The sequence below is a fragment of the Hippoglossus stenolepis genome, chromosome 8 (genome assembly GCF_022539355.2).
Source record: "Hippoglossus stenolepis isolate QCI-W04-F060 chromosome 8, HSTE1.2, whole genome shotgun sequence".
NCBI lineage: Eukaryota > Metazoa > Chordata > Actinopteri > Pleuronectiformes > Pleuronectidae > Hippoglossus > Hippoglossus stenolepis.
This window is the reverse complement of record NC_061490.1, coordinates 8,358,474-8,375,743: the sequence shown is the minus strand read 5'-3', so window position 1 is coordinate 8,375,743 and position 17,270 is coordinate 8,358,474. Positions and strand designations below refer to the sequence as shown.

General features: G+C 41.2%; 3 protein-coding genes across 3 annotated transcripts; 1 reads left to right on the top strand and 2 right to left on the bottom strand.

Annotated features, from left to right (window-relative positions):
* The first annotated feature begins 292 nt into the window (after positions 1-292).
* On the top strand, positions 293-5,192 carry LOC118114121 (amine sulfotransferase). The gene is made up of 7 exons (XM_035164368.2): positions 293-563; positions 692-853; positions 1,277-1,491; positions 2,107-2,233; positions 2,320-2,414; positions 2,531-2,711; positions 3,665-5,192. Exons 2-7 carry the CDS (start codon positions 697-699, stop codon positions 3,787-3,789), a joined length of 900 nt encoding a protein of 299 aa, XP_035020259.1. The 5' UTR covers positions 293-563; positions 692-696; the 3' UTR covers positions 3,790-5,192.
* Positions 5,193-6,454: 1,262 nt separating this feature from the next.
* On the bottom strand, positions 6,455-11,611 carry rwdd1 (RWD domain containing 1). The gene is made up of 7 exons (XM_035164489.2): positions 11,416-11,611; positions 10,489-10,554; positions 9,804-9,934; positions 8,272-8,415; positions 7,634-7,769; positions 7,421-7,483; positions 6,455-6,972 (listed from the first exon to the last, which is right to left on the bottom strand). Exons 1-7 carry the CDS (start codon positions 11,486-11,488, stop codon positions 6,860-6,862), a joined length of 726 nt encoding a protein of 241 aa, XP_035020380.1. The 5' UTR covers positions 11,489-11,611; the 3' UTR covers positions 6,455-6,859.
* Positions 11,612-13,454: 1,843 nt separating this feature from the next.
* On the bottom strand, positions 13,455-16,837 carry LOC118114392 (calcium homeostasis modulator protein 5). The gene is made up of 2 exons (XM_035164849.1): positions 16,175-16,837; positions 13,455-14,965 (listed from the first exon to the last, which is right to left on the bottom strand). The coding sequence occupies exons 1-2, from the start codon at positions 16,715-16,717 to the stop codon at positions 14,576-14,578; spliced, it is 933 nt and encodes a 310-aa protein (XP_035020740.1). The 5' UTR covers positions 16,718-16,837; the 3' UTR covers positions 13,455-14,575.
* Positions 16,838-17,270: the final 433 nt, after the last annotated feature.

The following is a 17,270-nucleotide window of genomic DNA, read 5'->3' as shown; positions in this document are numbered from 1 at the left end:
CTGCACTGGTGATCCAGAATGTGTGTATTATTTGGAAAACACTCTCAGTCTCACCTCCAGTACTAGAAGTGCAGCTTATGCAACACCACACACTTGTTTTGGTTTTGATGTTACATAAGCAGCATGGGGTTTGTTCTGTTTATCACCTGACCCACCGACAGAGGAGCCTCCTGGGAGTCCCTTTCTTCCTTCCTTCCTTCCTTCCTTCTCTCCTTCCTTCCTTCCTTCCTTCCCTCCTTCCCTCCTTCCCTACTTGCCTCCTTGCCTCCTTGCCTCCCTCCACTCCTCTGTCATCACTTTGTTTGCTGGGGTGAACTGGGGTGTGGTGACAACGAGCGGCTGTTTGTACTCTGTGGCTGCGCGTTTTCTCAATGCGTAAAAAGGCGTGCGCGTCGCGCATCTCCACTTTCCGGCGAGTGAGAAGAGGTGGGACCTCGGAAACGTATTTATAGCAGCAATTTGCGATCATAAAAAGGTGTTTCCTGTTGGAAGAAGTGAGGGGATCATATTAAACACTGTGTGGACGTCGTTTCTTCAGCGTCGGACAGAGGAGCGAACAGCAGGTATGCAACTTGTTGATAGAAGCGCACGGATAGATGATCGCATAACTTTGTGCTCTTATTAAATGGCTGTAAGGAGCCACAGAACATATGGAGGAAAACACATCTGTCCTTTTTTATTTTTTATTTAGTGATCATGGAATCTAATGATGTAAACGCACATGAACCTGAACTGGTGCCACACAAAGGCATCAAGCTGATCGAGGGGACGCATGATCCAGATGATGTGGACCAGATTTACAACCTGGAGATCAGGGACTCGGATGTTTTCGTCATCACATACCCAAAGTCAGGTGAGAGGAGAGTACACACACACACACACACACACACACACACACACACACACACACACACCACACACACACGCATGCACGCACCGCGTCCTGCGGTGTCCTGTGTCCTGCAGTGGGAGTGCACTCCAGGTCAGTGTGATTTCTGGAGCTCTCCGCGCGGAGGAAGGAGCGCAGGCTGATTAGTATGTGCAGCATTTCCAAAGAACGTCCCGCTCCTTTGTGAGCTGCAAATTGATTTCAGCAGAGAGCAGGGAATTAAACGATCAGCCGGACAAGTGTGTATTGTGTGAAAACACTCCAAAGAGGAATCGGGACAAAGATTCACGCAGAGGAGAGGAGAGGTGTACTCACACACATGCTTGACCTAATTGCTGCAATTGTACACGGTGTCTGGAAAACAAGGCCTGTCTGTCTCTGTGACAGGGACAATCTGGATGCAGCAGATTCTACTGCTGCTTGAGTCAAAGGGAGATGTGACCGCCGTCAGTAAACTCAGCAAATATTCCAATGCTGATCTCATCCCCTGGATTGAGCTGAAGGGCAACAGGCAGGCGTTCATCACGGCCCCATCACCCAGACTGAGGGTCACCCATCTGCAGCACCATGTCATGCCCTCTGCTCTGAGCCAGAGGGGCAAGGTCAGCGCTTACACCATTCACCTTCACTTTAATACTCAGTGCGGCTTCATTTATTACTCATATGCAGCAAATTTTTGAAGAACATTTTAAGTGTTAATCCATTACCAGGAATTCTACTTTCTCATATGTAGGTCTGTGTATACATATAGTTTTGGGATTGAAGCCGACATACAGAATGCTTATCATCAATTTCGGCGATAAACTACCTCATGCATAGGTGGACATTTTGTCACCAATGTTTTATATATATATATATATATATATATATATATATATATATATATATATATATATATAGACAACAGTGTTGGACTGTCACTGTCCTTCTTAGGCCTTGCTGCTACATAGACAACATAAACCCTTCATCCTGTGTTTCACTGTTTGTTGGAGTTGGTCTTGTGACTTCCTGCTCTGTAGCTGTAGGAAATGGTACACACCCAAATCTTCTCATTAACACTGAGAGGCCAATTTCAGGCCCAGTGCAGGATTAGCATCTGTAGTTTGTAATGCTCCTGTTACAGCTCAAAAATTCAACAAGGCAATTAAAAGTCAGTCAGTCACCAATACACAGGGAAACGTTATCTATTGTTGATTCCCACACTTTTCCTCCTTTAGGTGATCTACGTGGCAAGAAATCCCAAAGATGTCCTTGTGTCTTACTATCACTTCCATAAGGTTGCAAACATGTTGGAAACGCCGAGGGATTTCAGTGACTTCTTTGACAAATTTATGAGAGGAGACGGTAAAAGTAGTTTTCTTCATGTGTTTTCTCAGCGGTGCAGTGAACGTCTCAAATGTGATAGTGACATTGTGCGTTGTTCATTGCAGTGTTTGGGTGTAGCTGGTTCGATCATGTTAAGACTTGGCACTCACACAAGGAGGATATGAACATGCTGTTCATCACTTATGAAGAAATGATTCAAGTAGGAACTCAAATCATTTCAATCGTTGCCTGTCCACACATTGTCATATCAGTTGTTGTTATTTGAGTCGAAGTGGGTTTGAAAACAGATCTTTGTGCAACTGTGCTTTGGTTTAGGACCTGCAGTCTGCAGTGAGGAGGATCTCTTTGTTTCTGGGTAAAGAGATGACTGATGAGCAGCTGGCAAATGTGGTGAAACACAGCACCTTCAACATCATGAAGAAGATCCCTCATGCCAACTATGAACAGGTGCCAGGTGATCTACTCAACCACCACCAAGGAAGATTCATGAGGAAAGGTGAGAGTGTTTAGGGCTTCAGGTGCAGCCTGTAACTCAGCCTCTCCCTGAGAAGAATTAAACCCAAGAGCTGTTCAAATGTCAACCTGAGGAATTATAGAGGAATTCTGAACGAGTTAGGAAGGATGGATGGATGGATGGACGTGTGAGTGGATGGGTGGGTGGATGGATGGATGGATGGATGGATGGATGGATGGATGGATGGATGGATAGAGAGACAAATAGAGAGATGTGTGAGTGGGTAGATGTGTGGATGGATGGATGGATGTGCTTGTATAATAACTCTGTACTTCTATTAAATCCTAACACAGTAAAAACCATAGCCTAAAACAGTTTGGAAATAACAGACATCATCTTCCAAACGATGCACAGTGTAGCAATGAATGTAATTATGAATCCAGGGGTTTTACTCCATGAGGAGTCTCCAGAGTCTGAAATTTCCACAAAAAATTATTGGCCACTCGAGGGCAGTAAAAAGAAGCTGAAAACACAAAACTGAAATCACTTTCATCACAACTAAAGACAGAAAGCTGTGTTTGCTGGAACATATCAATGAGCTGGATGCACTGCTCCTCTGATGCGGAGCTTTCAACAATATTTCCGTTTGTGAGTGTTGATGTGTGAGGGGAGATATTGTCTTCCTGCATCAATGTGTTCTCCACACATTTTTAGGACAAAAAGATTACCTATTGTACTGCATTAGCTTACTGACAAAATAATTACACCGTGAATACAATTTAGTTTGCACGTAGACTGCGTGGATCTGTGTCGGATATATCTGCAACAGAGGGTACCACACAAAAATAAAGTAGTAAGCTGTTGGAATGTACATCCAGACTAAGGACACATGGCAGAGTGAGGATTAATCACCACAATCTTCTCCTTCTCCTTCTCCTTCTCCTTCTCCTTCTCCTTCTCCTTCTCCCTCTCCTTCCATGTACTGGCAACATCAGGCACCATCGGGGACTGGAAGAACCACTTCTCTGTGGCCCAGAATGAGAGGTTTGACGAGGCCTTCAACAAAGAGATGAAGGATGTTCCTCTGTCTTTTATCTGGGACATCATGGACATTGAGTGATCAGTTTGTTGCTCTCACGACAACAAAGTGAACAAAAAGAAGAAACAGTTGCAACTCCATGAACTCTGCTTTACAGAAACAGCGTCTGCTTCTCTTTCCCTGTGTATATTTTAGCATCTGAGGGTACATTTCAATTTATGGCAGTTCCCCCCCATTTTAGTTGAAAAACCTATGCAAATCTCTATTGGGGTATCTTATAATACCATTGTGATCATGGAATGGCTAGGTTGTGGTCTAACTATAGCAGCCTTGTTTTTTAATCATGTACATTACATTATTACTGCTTGCTGATACACTGAAATGTCTTGCATACCATTCTCATATATCTAATTTGTATTGAATGAGTTAAACCATTGGATGTTCTGTGGAATCACTAATATGGCTGCTAAATATATTGTATTAGTCTATATTTACTTTCACAAACATCAGAGTGTATGGATTAAAATCACAGTAAAACCATGTTGTCTCAGTCTGTACAAGAGACCACACTCACTGCTTGTGTTCAATTTCATAGAAATGGGACTTCAAGTGCAGGTGAGTAAAGAGTAAAGAGTAAAGATTGGTGTTGAAAGACTTCAACACCAATGACTCACCTCAACATCAACCTTTTGACTTAGAATGACACAACAAACCCTTGTAGCCCAAATAATCAAAATGATGTCGTAACACCTCTTTGTTTCCCTGAGAGCAGAGGCCTGTATGTCCAAGTTAAGTTCAATTTACCCAGATTACATTTTAGTTATCAGGCTTCTCTGAGCCTAACATCAGCCGCCCTGATAACATGTATATGATAGGGTAGTTAAAGGGATAGTTCACCCAAAAATGAATATTTTTATCTACTCACCACTATGCCGACGGTGAGGACGTCTGTCAGAATCAAATAATCTTTGTTGAATTAAAAATAAATAATATTTATATTTCCTTTGCTTGTTAGAATATCTGTTTTAAACCAGAGTGGACACAAATGATACTTCAGATTATCATATTCAGACTGAGTGACAAACTAAAACAGAACATGAAACATTAAAAACACTCACAAAAACACACATACAAACAAATAACTGGCTTTGGACTTGGCACATCTGCAACCTGACAAAGACATTGTCTCAGCTGCTTTTAACTTTGTAATTCCTCAGACACTTATTAACACTGTATATTTGTGTATATTGAACAAGTTCACCTGGGATGTGGTGGTGTAACAGCAATTATGAAACTGCTTACGCAACTGATTTTACAATGTGAAGTGCATGATGATGAAAGCTGGCTATGGAAGATCAATACTGTCGAGCACTGAAGCTATGTTCAATTATATTACCAGATGTAAATTATATATTTTAATAAAATGAGTCTTATTCAGTTGTTATATGACTGTTCGGAGACAATAAACACTGATGCACTGAGAAGCTTGTGTCTATTATCCCTGTTCTCATTATCGCTGCACATGTCTCACTGTTGGGAGCAGTAGCTAGAAATACCGCACTGCGGTTGTATGCCTCCGCCAACCAGGGCAGTTTCCAGCTACATCATTTTTTTCCCAGATTCATTTAAGGTCATAGTGACCTTTGACCACTGAAATCTAATCAGTTCTTTGAGTCCAAGTGACAACTGATCAAAAGTTGAAGGAATTCCCTAAATGTGGTCTTAAGATATTGCATTCAAGAGGCCAAAAACATGTTTTGAGACCTTCATGACCTTGACCTATGAACTAAAAATCTATTTAGTTCATATTTGCGTCAAAGGGAATATTTGTACCAAAGTTGAAGAACTTCCCTCAAGATGTTCCGACTATACCTTGAATAAAAGTTTAAACTAACAATTTAGTAGCACTTAAATGGCACTTAGTTATAGCACTTTGTAGTTTGGCTTTCTTGAAGAAATTGTACTTTCTTGATTCTTGTTGTTCTGGGTTTGTACCCTCATGGTTGAATGCACTTATTGTAAGTCGCTTTGGATAAAAGCGTCAGCTAAATGAAATGTAATGTAATGTGTTCTTGAGGTATCCCATTCCCGAAAAGGAGCAGACGGACAACCAGAAGAAATAATGCCTACGGCCACTGGCTATCACCGGCATGGAGGCATACAAAAAAAATCCTAATTTTGTTCTATGGTGTAGTGATGTACAACTACAGGTTTTACATTTGATTAACTTTGAAACACTGCATTGTGATATTCTTTTACAAAACAATAAGTTCCATCACTTCTGTCACTGGTGCAAATAAAGTTATCCGTGGGAGAGATGGGACACAGAGCCTGGGCTGGTTTACAACCTGCTGCTGTGGACCTGTTGACAGATTGAATGTTACATTGAATGGCTGTAGAAATTAATTGTTAAGGATTTAGAAATCAAATAAGAGTATTAACATGTGTAGCCACACAAGTACTTTTCAGGTTACTAAATGGGAATGCTTTTTGTATGTGCCCTGTACTTCCATGTTTCTGCTCCTCTACATTTAGATATCATTTTTGGCTAGTTTGCAGATGAAGATTGTTCATACAAACCAGATGATCAATGTGAAAAAACAGATGTGCATGGTTATAAAATAATAACTGATTCGTGTAGATGTACTTTAACAACCTAACATTATACAATCTGTTCAAACAAGCTCCTACTGAAGAAGCCTGTTTACATCAGTAATTACATTTCAATATAAAACTCAAAAAACAGTCAGGTTCCATAAGTAGTTTTAATCTTGAAAGTCAATCGTACATTTTGCCATCAATACTTCTTTACTTTAACCTAACTAACAGGTTGAGTGTCACCTTATTGTCACTTAGTATATGAATATGTTGGGGTGTTGAAACTTGCACACTTCATCCATTCCCTGGCTTTACTTGACATTGTACTGCCCTCTTCTGGCCAAAGTTGCATGTCACTGGGATGCCTTCCATTGTAAAGGCATAGAAATGGACACCCATAAGTGTATAGGTGTGTATGTTGTATTTACGAAGAGTTCCACAGCTGCCGTACAAGTCTTTGAAAAATAAACGCAGCCGTTGGATCCTCTGAGCAGATGATCGTGTTCCAGAGAAGAGTAGTGCAGTCCTGTCATTCCTTTGTTCTACTCCTGCATTAATCCTCGTCACTGCCCATCCCTAAAGGGTCAAAGTCAGGGTCGTCCTCATCCAAGTCCAAGTCCTCGATGTCCTGAAACAGTGACTCATCCACTTCAACGCTGTTTCCAGCTGCAAAGGAAGAAAACAGCTGTGATTGGAATGGGACGTAAAGCTAATCGCTCTCCAAAAGATCCTCTCCAAACTAAATATGTTACGTTTTCTGATCCTGGTTGATATTTTTACAATGTTCAATAGCTCCTAAAATCTCCCAGTTCCCTTCCACTTCAGTGCACTCTCATGCACGTTTGATGAAATTCTAAAAATTATTATTTGGACTTTTTCTTCTATTACACCACATATCATCTCACATGCTGAGTCTAACACTTTTTCATATTTGTGCTCACACCATCGTAGAGAAGTTTAGTTGTAATGAAATTTCTTCATATTTTTGTCCACTCAAGTTAAAAAGATTTTTTTTGTCCCAAATTAAATTACATTTTTTTTTTTTTTACTATTCTCACTGTGCCAAAGAGAAGCCTTAATAACAAGTTTCAAACAGTCACAGCCACTTATTTACCGTCTTCAAGGAACTGAATGTCGGATGTGTCCAAGTTGTGGTCTGTCTCAAACAGTTGTTTACCTAGTGAGGAAAACATGACATTATCACAAGTCCATACATTGTCAGGTCCATAAGTATTTGGACGGCTTAAACCCAAGTGCGTTTGTGTAATCAAGTCTTCAAGTTGTGAGCCCTGAGGGAAAAGTGTAAATGTGAGGACATCAGCGTTACCGGTGAGTTTGGTTTTCAACGCCTGCTCCTCCTCCTTCTGCTGCTTTTTATGCCTCAGCTCGGCCACCTCCAACTCAAAAGTGGTTTTCCATAACAAGAAGTTTTCAATGTTTACCACTGTGCCTTGGAACGTAATCTGTCAATCAATCAAACACACACACATCAATACAACTTCACACTGCACTGATGAGAGCTTTTACTGACCACATCCAATCCTTAACCCAACACTGAACACAATTTCTGTAGAGAGGGAGGAGGTTGTTCAGCCAAAATGTAATCTTTGTTGAGTAAATATCTGCCTCTATACCATGGCTAAGAAAAATCTGGATTCATTTTGTGACCCATTGTTTTTTTATATTCAACGAGGAACATGAAAAATTGGAAATTCCCAAAATGAAGTGATGGGGAAAAACACAGCTTCTGCTTAAAAAGCGATGATATCAGACAGAAACTTTCTGAAATTGAATTTGTTAATCACAAACTACACATGCAATAAACCTAGTTGCACAACATGGGAGAAATTAAAACGGGGTGGGGGTGGGGGGGTGGGGAGAGCAACAGCCTTTGTATACGTGTTTGCTGATTGTCATCATGTGGAGATGAGGAATATGTAAAATGCAGATTATTCATGTTCCTACCTTCTCTGCTTCCTCTGCTTCTCTCTCTTTCCGTTGCTTCTCCTCCTCTTGTCTATTTTTCATCAAATCCACAATTTCGTTGAGTTTCTCCTGAACAGCTGTCACCAGGGTGAAGATCATCACCATGCCCAGGTTTTCTTCTGCCTGCAGAGTGACCACATTTACACATCAGTGATTCTGATTACATTGGTGTATGGTCTCAGATCAGGAGATACCTGACGTCACTCACAGTTGGAACGTGGTCTGGATTCACACCCAGAAGCTGTCCTATCGGGACCTACATCTACAAATGATGAATTGGCAGAGCAATTATATCTCAACCAGGGCTGCCCAGGAAACTCACAGACCAATTGCATGGGTGGTAAATCCTCTCAAATGATCGTATTCAGCCAATCATTGTGAGTCGAGCCACTGAGTGAGATGCATGCACAAGGGCAGAGATGAGACAATCCAGTGCTGCAGGGATGAAGTACACATTCGCCTGGTTCCACTGACAAGGAATTATTAGGATTTTCAATTTTGGATTATTGCAGAAAAATAAGGCTATGTAATAAACATTATTCAGCAAGATAATCTTCTCAAATTAACACCACCCTTATGATGCTGAAACATAATTGTTAGAAGTAAAAAGCTGACGTGAGGCCACCTCACCACACTAACATGACTTCACCAACTTCCAGCTTGTAATTCGAGTCAGAGCCTACCTGTTGTACAAAAGCCTTTTCTCTTAGAAAGAAACCTGATAATGAGGAAGCGTGTGAGCATAAACACGACCAGGTTGTGAAAGCGTGAGTAGATTGGATTTCTTGCTCAACATATTATGTCCCCAACAGTATCATTTAGCCACTTTCTGGTAAACACCTTTTTTCTAAGACACATAAGATTAAAGAAACGTGAGTGGTGGATTTATTGATGAGTTTTGTGTCGTAGAAATGCACGAAACTGCATTTATATAGCTCTTTTCTAGTTATATTGACCACTGACTCAAAGCACTTTACAGTACATATGGCATTAACCCATTCACTCTTGACCTTTTTATGTTGTGATTTGGCTCTTAAAATTGAACTGAACTGAATACCTTTCATCATAATTCATTCCTCATTTTGCCATGGATTTTTTGTGTGAAGCACTTTGTAACCTTGTTTAGATAAGTGCTATACAAATAAAGTTATTATTATCTATCCATTATATCTATCTTAGATAATAAGCAGACTTTAGCAGGGACATTAATGTCTCTCTTGTGTAGCAGCTGGTTTCAGGCTCAGTGGGACACTCTACTCTGTAACAAAACAAGGTCCCCCTCTATGTTGACGGAGAGCCAATCAGCACATTTCAGTGGACAAGATAGGGGCGTCATCATGAAGCAAAAATACAAAATGTTGTGTAAATTCCCTCATTTTGGGTTGTGATTGTTTTCAAAAGAGAAAACAAGACACATGATTAACATGTGTCTTGTTTTCACACGAGCTTAACTCCGTGCTGTAGCAAAAAGGAAACAAGACATAAGTTTACATTTGTTTAGATGAACAGACCTGCTGCTGCAGTAGAGTGAGGATGTTCAACGCATCACCATCTTCCAAGTTGTCCTGGGAGTAGATCTCCCACAGCGGAGGCTCATCTGGGTATTTCTCCACATATGTGAACTTCAGTGTTGCTTCCGCAACTGCAACAGGAACAGACAGCTTGGTCTCTGCTATATTTCAAGTCACCAGCTTTCAAATCTTTTCATTCTTTATCGCCATGGGCATAATATTGCTGACCAATGTATTAAAATTATGAACAGTTTCATAAGACTGCTGTAACGTGAGGGTTCGATGTGGGGTAGTTTGGTCACTCAACAACAGGATGGAGACGGATCACTTTCTGAGCAGCACTTTACTGTTCTCCGCAGTGGTCATCTACATCTACAACACACACTTCCTGCTCTCATGTGACTGAACTAACCAATAAGAAGCCAGAAAGGCCTGAGAGGTAAATGTGAGAGAACTACAGAGGCAGATTCAACACATCCTGCTCTTATGATGCTAATGTAAAAAATGTGTAAATATGTTAATCACGCGTGTGCAAACAAATATGTAAATTACTTTTAGATTCAAATGTAGTAAATTAACATAAACACATGAATGAACTTGACTTTCAACCTTCCACTGCCATATGTGCACTGGAAGACATTTTGCAACCACACACACACACACACACACATATTAGTATACTCACTTTCACCCTGTTCCCCTGCATCTGATGCTACGGTGATGGTGAAGCTGGTGGGCTCATCTGTAAGCACTGCAAACACAAACACACCCAAACAGACATGTAGTCCATTATTTCCATAGTCCATAGAATCTGACAGTGTAGACTACAGCAAACTGCCCCAGCATGAATGTCCAGTAAATCCACTCACTGACCTGCACACTAATGATAGGAGTGGGACAAAATATCTATATGGCAATATATCGTCGCCCTGACTCATGATATACGATTATCGATTTGCTGATGCCAAATATAGACATTTACTTATTTAGTTTTATATGCATGTAGTTTGGACTTATGCCACCTTATGGTTATTTTACATTGGAATGATTGAAAGACACACTCAATTTAGTTGTTTAATCTCTGTCTGTGAAAGTGACACCAATTTTCAGTCACACAAATCCTGAACTTTACCTCTTGGGGGACATTTTGTATTTCTTCTTCAGTTAGATATATATCGTGATGGATAATTATATGATTGTCTTGCAATATATTGATGATCGCTGAGTCACAGAATCACGATATTGTCGTAATCACCAATAGTATAACGAAGTTTAGGGTTAAGGTTATTAGTGCAGAGCAGCACCACTACACGTAAACATGATGGATGTACGCTATAAGCGTGTCCATTTTGCAGGGTTGTCTTCGATCTGGAAAGAGTTAGGCCAAATCTGAATGAAGTTCGTCGTACTTCTTGTATTCCGTGCATGTCGGAGCCAGTGAAAGTCCCACAGCTCGACCACTGCCTGTCTGACTTTAATGTGATAATGTGAACCAGTGGGTGCTGGAGGAAAGACTCTATCCTTTACTCAGCAGTCAGCTAACAGGCGTCTGCTTGTTAGCCTGTGAGCTAGCTGACGTTGTCTTCCCTGTCAACACCGATGAAAGTCTGACCTGTGAACGAGTCTTCGTAGATGGACTCAATAGCTTCGAGTTCATTCCTCTGCTCTTCAGCGTAGTCTGTCATCGTGGTGGAGCTGTGGGTTATGTGGAAGTTAATAAACGCATCCCCGCTATGCTAATGCTAACAGACACACGCTGCGTGTCGCTCTGCTGATCGATGATATCGTGGTTCTGACAGTTTGGTCTGACTGTGGTTCTCTAAAGGACGGTCCTGTTTACGGTCACATTAAACATCCGTGTGTGTGTGTGTGTGTGTGTGTGTGTGTGTGTGTGTGTGTGTGTGTGTGTGTGCAGTTTGATTTTGTGATGAAGTGTAGAACTGCAGTTTGAACACACGGGCACCACCAGCACTTTGTTTCTCTACTTCATCCTTCTACAGCTACAGTTCGATCTGATCTGGCATCTATTGTTTGGGTCTGCAAGCGCAAAGGGAAACTTCTTTTTCAAACCAACTTTATTAAACCATTGAGGCTCATTTCACAAAACAGGCTACTGTTTACACAATGATACTAATGTTATGTTTTATACATTTGGGTTTTAAAGAAAAAAGGAAACATGAAGGATCCATATAAAGGTCACATTTATATCCTCTGTTAATATTCCAGTATGATGTTGAACAAGTGACATCTTCTTCTTTGGGTTAGCTGTTGTCTGTGGTGCTTGAGCTTGAGGTAAAAAATAGTATTTCCCATGGCTAACAAAAGTGGTTATGTGTACAAACGCTCGCGGCTTTGGACATTACCTGGGGCCATTTTTTGGCAGAGGGTGGATGACATTGGCTGTGTCTCAATTCAGGGGCTGCATCCTTCTTCGGCTGCATTCGTAGACAGATTGCGTCACTAGACTGTCCCAATTCGAATTGTCTCAGAATTTATTGTTTACATTAAGTTTTTTAGGGAATATAAACAGTGCATTCTAACTGATACACGCTGATCATGACTTAGAAAAGCCGGCCTGTAACTATTGAGTCTCCATTACATTGGCTATGGCTGTTGAAGTTGAGAGAGATTTCCAAGAGGACCCCAAGGTGTGTGAATTATTGGATATAGGGAACCAAGGGCATCACTTAGGCTAGAGGCAAAGGGAGGAGGGCCCAATAAAACCACTTCTGCTTTGTTTTCATTGAGTTAAAGGAAGTTCCTTGACTTCCAGCTTTCGATGTTATCTATAATCACTGAACCAATATGTTGCCCTGCAAAATAACATTTCAAATATCCAAGAAATAAAAAAATGTAAAAAATCATTAAAAGAGATAAAGGAAAAGAGAATCATTGACTGGAGTTTAAGGGCTGAACACAGGAGCGGAGACAGGACTGAGTTGGAAAGGTTTAACAAACAATGAGAGGACAGAATGAATGAGTCAGATACTGGGAGGGTCTCTGAATTCAGCAAGCATGGTGTTCCAACCAGGGTTTTTTGTAAATCTGAATCCAAAATGAATAAATGCAGACTGATGTCATGTTAATATTTGAGTCCATTTTGCTTTTGTCTAAAGCTGCAGTGTTGTCACATGACCACACTCTGTACATGACTTCCCACGTTGTAACCACAAGTACCATTTGAAGGCAGCATCATCATTTATCATCAGACGCCTGTTCTCGCAAAACATCAAACACCACACCCACAGGAGCACTTTGTGGTGCACTTCTGATTAGATTCGTCACTTAGTACTTCTCGGCAGCTGTGGCTAGGTAGAGCAGGTTTTCCACTAACCAGAGGGTTGGCAGTTCAATCCCCGTCTCCCCCTTTCTGAATGCTGAAGTGTCCTTGGGCAAGATATGGAACCGATATTTTTACCGCATATGCATGTTGTTTTCATATTTTTGGGAGGAATATTAGCTCAGTATAAGTACTACATGTTTATATTTAAGTACAATTCTTCTTCTGCTGATGAAAACGACACACTGTACATGTCTGTACTCACAAGTCTGGGCATCGTGTGCACATGTCTTTGTCTGTGGACTAGAAAGGGTGGAATGCTGAAAGACTGCTCATCCGTGCGGAGGGTAATTACATGCACATGGACGTCATAATGTCAACAGAGGGAGAAACACTGGCTTTAATGTCAAACAGGACAACTCTCCGCATGTCATATGCAGGCATGTTTACAGTAGTTGACTTTAACAAAGACCCAGCCTAAATTTCTTACATTTTACAAATAAAACACAGTGTTAGGTGTTAACATTTCAAACACTTTTCAGCTTTTTATATTAATTGTTCATTGAAAAAACAGCCAGGGATGTAGCCAGGATTTAAAAAGTACTAAGATCAAAACCACACAAAGTACCAAAGCAATTGAGATTTCACTTTTTATTCATTCATTTTATTCAGTTTGGAAAGCACAAACGTCTTTATGCTGCCGAGGAGGGGATACACAGAATATATAATTTAGTCCAATGTTTTGAGTTTTATAAATTGTAGAGTGGATGCTCCTAAATCTGAGGAACCCCTTTGAGACTCCTCCAGAAATACAGTGGTAAAGTACACAATTTAGTTGTCAAGGCCATTTTAATTGCTATTGTTAATTTGTCATGTTGTCCTGACTTGTCTGACTTGGCATCTGAACTGCAATATTGTTAAAAATCTGAATTTGTTTGAATTGATAAACTGGCCTCGCATAATACAACAGCTGACCCCATACTGGTCCCAGGGGCTTAAATGTGCTTTTGGCAAAAACAACACAGTCACAATGACAAAATCTACAGGCCCCTGGAGTTTAAAGGTTGTTATTAGCCCCCAATACTCAGAGATAATTACAATGATGAGACCTCAGTCTTCCAGGTCATAGCTCGACCTTGACTGTATCTTTATCTATGCGTTACTTTGCAAATCCAAAGTAAGACAAACTTTCAAGCACCACGTTAGTAAACGAAGACTGCAAATGCATACAAGATTACAGAGGTAGGGAGAATTAGTGTGTATAACGTAGTGGTTATGCACCAGTGCACCATTCAAGATTAACATACTGTAGACAGCTCCTCCTCAGTCAAACCACCAGGGTCCATTCTTACAGTGAAGTGAAACTAGTCTCACCACTGTTTGTCTGTTCCTTCAATTGTTGCCTTTTATGAAATGTTAAGCAGATCACATGATGTTCATAAATGTGGACCCAGGGCCAATGGAGAATCCAACATACAAACAACATCTTCCTTTAGCTCATCTCTATTCCGTGCTCAAAGTCTATGACAGGTCTCTTCTCTGGTGTGAAGTCCCTGTCTGCCCTCTCTACATACCGCTGCAGAGTGCTGTAATACTGCTCACTCCTGGAAAAATTATAATATGCAGAGACTTCCTCCCATGCCTTGTGGTTGGGGAAAGGAAATGGAACCGGGTTCTTGTTCTCAAAGAAGCTCTGCAGGTTTCTCTCGGCCAGCTTGGTGGCATAGTCCAAAGCGAAGGTGTCGAAGAGCGCCTTCTCTTTTTCTGAATAGCGTTTCCAGAATGTGAGCTGCAGGTAGCTGACTTTGGAGCGACAGTTTTTACAGCAGGTACCCAGGAGGCCCACGAAGACAGAGATAATGATGATACACCAGCCCAGGATCTGTGGACATACAAGAACGACATGATGATTTGACACTTGAGGACACACATATTATGTTTGAATAAATACAGATAATAGAGAATTCCACTTTTAATACCCTCCTCTACGCAAATAAAAACCAATGGTAATACTTACACACTCAAGCTGCCAACAAGAACCATTTTAGCAGGAAATAATAAAAAATATTGCTTTGCAAGTTTCTATGTATACAGCCTCTATCCTAATCAAATAGGTATAAAATGAAATGACATTAATTTTGGATATTACATTAAGTTATGACCACTTTAAATAGGAAATCCCAAAACCACTGACTTGTAAGATTGTTTGTCCTACATCTGTAAAAAATAATCCTGTGATGTCCTCAGGGTTATCTCAGCTACAAATTTATAAATGAAAGTCTGCAACATAAACTGGGGGTGTGGTATTGGTATCTGCTACAGTGTTTACAGATAAGAGGTTTCTAGATTCAAACCAGAAGGCCGTCTCAGGCCGTTCTGTAGCTTCTGCTTTTCCTCCTGTGATTTCTCTGGGTACACTGGTTCCCCCCACAGTTCAAAGACATGCAATTTAGGTTAATTGGAGACTTTAAATTGCCCGTAGGTGAGATTGTGAGTGTGAATGACTGTCAGCCTTCTGATACGCTGGCAACCTCTCCAGGGTGTAACCTGTCTAACACCCAATGTCATCTGGGATTGTTTCCAGCTGGATTTAGAATGGAAAATCACATTCACTGGGAATGTATCTGTTCACTCCTGTGACTCAAGGGCTTCTCTTACAATAACACTTCAATAATGTTTGTCAAAACGATGTATCAGAGGTTGATTTGTTCAGACTTTTAGTGCCAAACTCCAAAAACCCTGGATCCTATATTTCCTATAATGCATCCTTCATTAAATCTGCCCTGTAAACACCCTGATTGTTATTTTGAACTACGTTTTGTAGCACAAGCTTTGTTTTGTAAATTCTTGACAGAACCAAGATGACATCAATATGACATCGCCATAGTTATTTTCTCAGAGTCAAAAGTCTAAAAACAGAACTGTTTTCACAGCATCGGGTTGGACTCCATGAGTAGTCTAATCCTCAGCTTTGACTGAAGTTAGAAATTCATTGTCATGACATAAACCCCTTCAGATGCATCTTGTTTTTCGAGAGGGTCCCAAAGTGCAGTTCTCAGATTGCTCATACACCCTGATGTGTGTCTCTTACCTGTGACTGGGCCCTGAGCTTCAGCAGCACCTCCATGCGCTCATCACTGGACAGTTTGGAGCGGTCACAGGGCACTCGAGCCAGCTCCTCCCGACACGCCAAGGTCTTGTTTTTACAGAACACATCCACCACCAGGTTATCATCAAGACCACTGACAGCGCACTCAAAAAATGTTCCATTGAGCAGGGCCACAGAGAGCCACATTATAGGAGCCACACAAGCCCCAGTGAAGATGCTCACGAATGCCCTTAGGCAGCCGAAGCAGTTCCCACGGGGGCAAAGCTTCATGGGATTGAGGCAGCAGCCAGTGTAAACCCTCCACAACATGCTGCTGAAGAACAGACCAAAGACCAATAGCACGGCAGCAGGGCCCAGCAGGAAAATCAGCCCATATGCAAAGTTCTGGTCGTGGTTGCAAGGACACTGAAAGGCAACCATGGTGAAGAGTCGCTCCCCGCCCAAAGTCAGGAGAGCCATGAAACTATAGCCAATTGTGGCTTTCTGGTCCAAGAAAAACCGAAAGACAGCATTGAAGTTATCCATGTTGTCAGGGAGGACACACTACACACAATTACCCAAAGTGAACAACAACAATAATAACAGAAAACTGTCTGTGCAGCCTATAGTCATTCCCTGCCGTCTGTTGTCTCAGTTGAGGACAAAACACAATTGCCAAGCCTCTCTGCGCTCCTCCCATGCTGCCTCGCTTCTCCTCAGGCTCCTCCTTGGAGTCAGTGTGACACTCCCTCCCACCCACAACCATTAACTCTTTGATAGAGGAAAGTCCCTGCTGAGCAAAGGTAGAGTCCTTTTTCAGCTCACTGTTTGTTTGCATCCCTGCAGCTCTGACAGTGTTGAGGCATTCATTTGAAAAAATCCTGCTGGTCTGGTTCTTAAGATTAGCTGATTGTTTGTTGACAGTGTCAAAAACTAGAATGCTGCAAGAATCTACAACAGTCAGTCTGCTATTTGTATTCACTCTTAAGTCAAGCAGTCATTCATTTGCATGAAATGTTAAGCATGACAACTTAATTTGTTTCTCTTCAGGCAAGTCTTTATTGCGCATGTGAGTAAAACATATTCAGCAATGACGGGA

Coding starts and splice junctions, on each gene's coding strand:
- LOC118114121 (XM_035164368.2), top strand. CDS start 697: ATGGAATCTAATGATGTAAACGCACATGAACCTGAACTGGTGCCACAC. Junction 854..1,276: donor CATCACATACCCAAAGTCAG/GTGAGAGGAGAG, acceptor TCTCTGTGACAG/GGACAATCTGGATGCAGCAG. Junction 2,415..2,530: donor CTTATGAAGAAATGATTCAA/GTAGGAACTCAA, acceptor GCTTTGGTTTAG/GACCTGCAGTCTGCAGTGAG.
- rwdd1 (XM_035164489.2), bottom strand. CDS start 11,488: ATGACAGACTACGCTGAAGAGCAGAGGAATGAACTCGAAGCTATTGAG. Junction 10,555..11,415: donor CTACGAAGACTCGTTCACAG/GTCAGACTTTCA, acceptor TTGTGTTTGCAG/TGCTTACAGATGAGCCCACC. Junction 7,770..8,271: donor AAGCAGAGGAAGCAGAGAAG/GTAGGAACATGA, acceptor ATTGATTGACAG/ATTACGTTCCAAGGCACAGT.
- LOC118114392 (XM_035164849.1), bottom strand. CDS start 16,717: ATGGATAACTTCAATGCTGTCTTTCGGTTTTTCTTGGACCAGAAAGCC. Junction 14,966..16,174: donor AGCTCAGGGCCCAGTCACAG/GTAAGAGACACA, acceptor GTATGTCCACAG/ATCCTGGGCTGGTGTATCAT.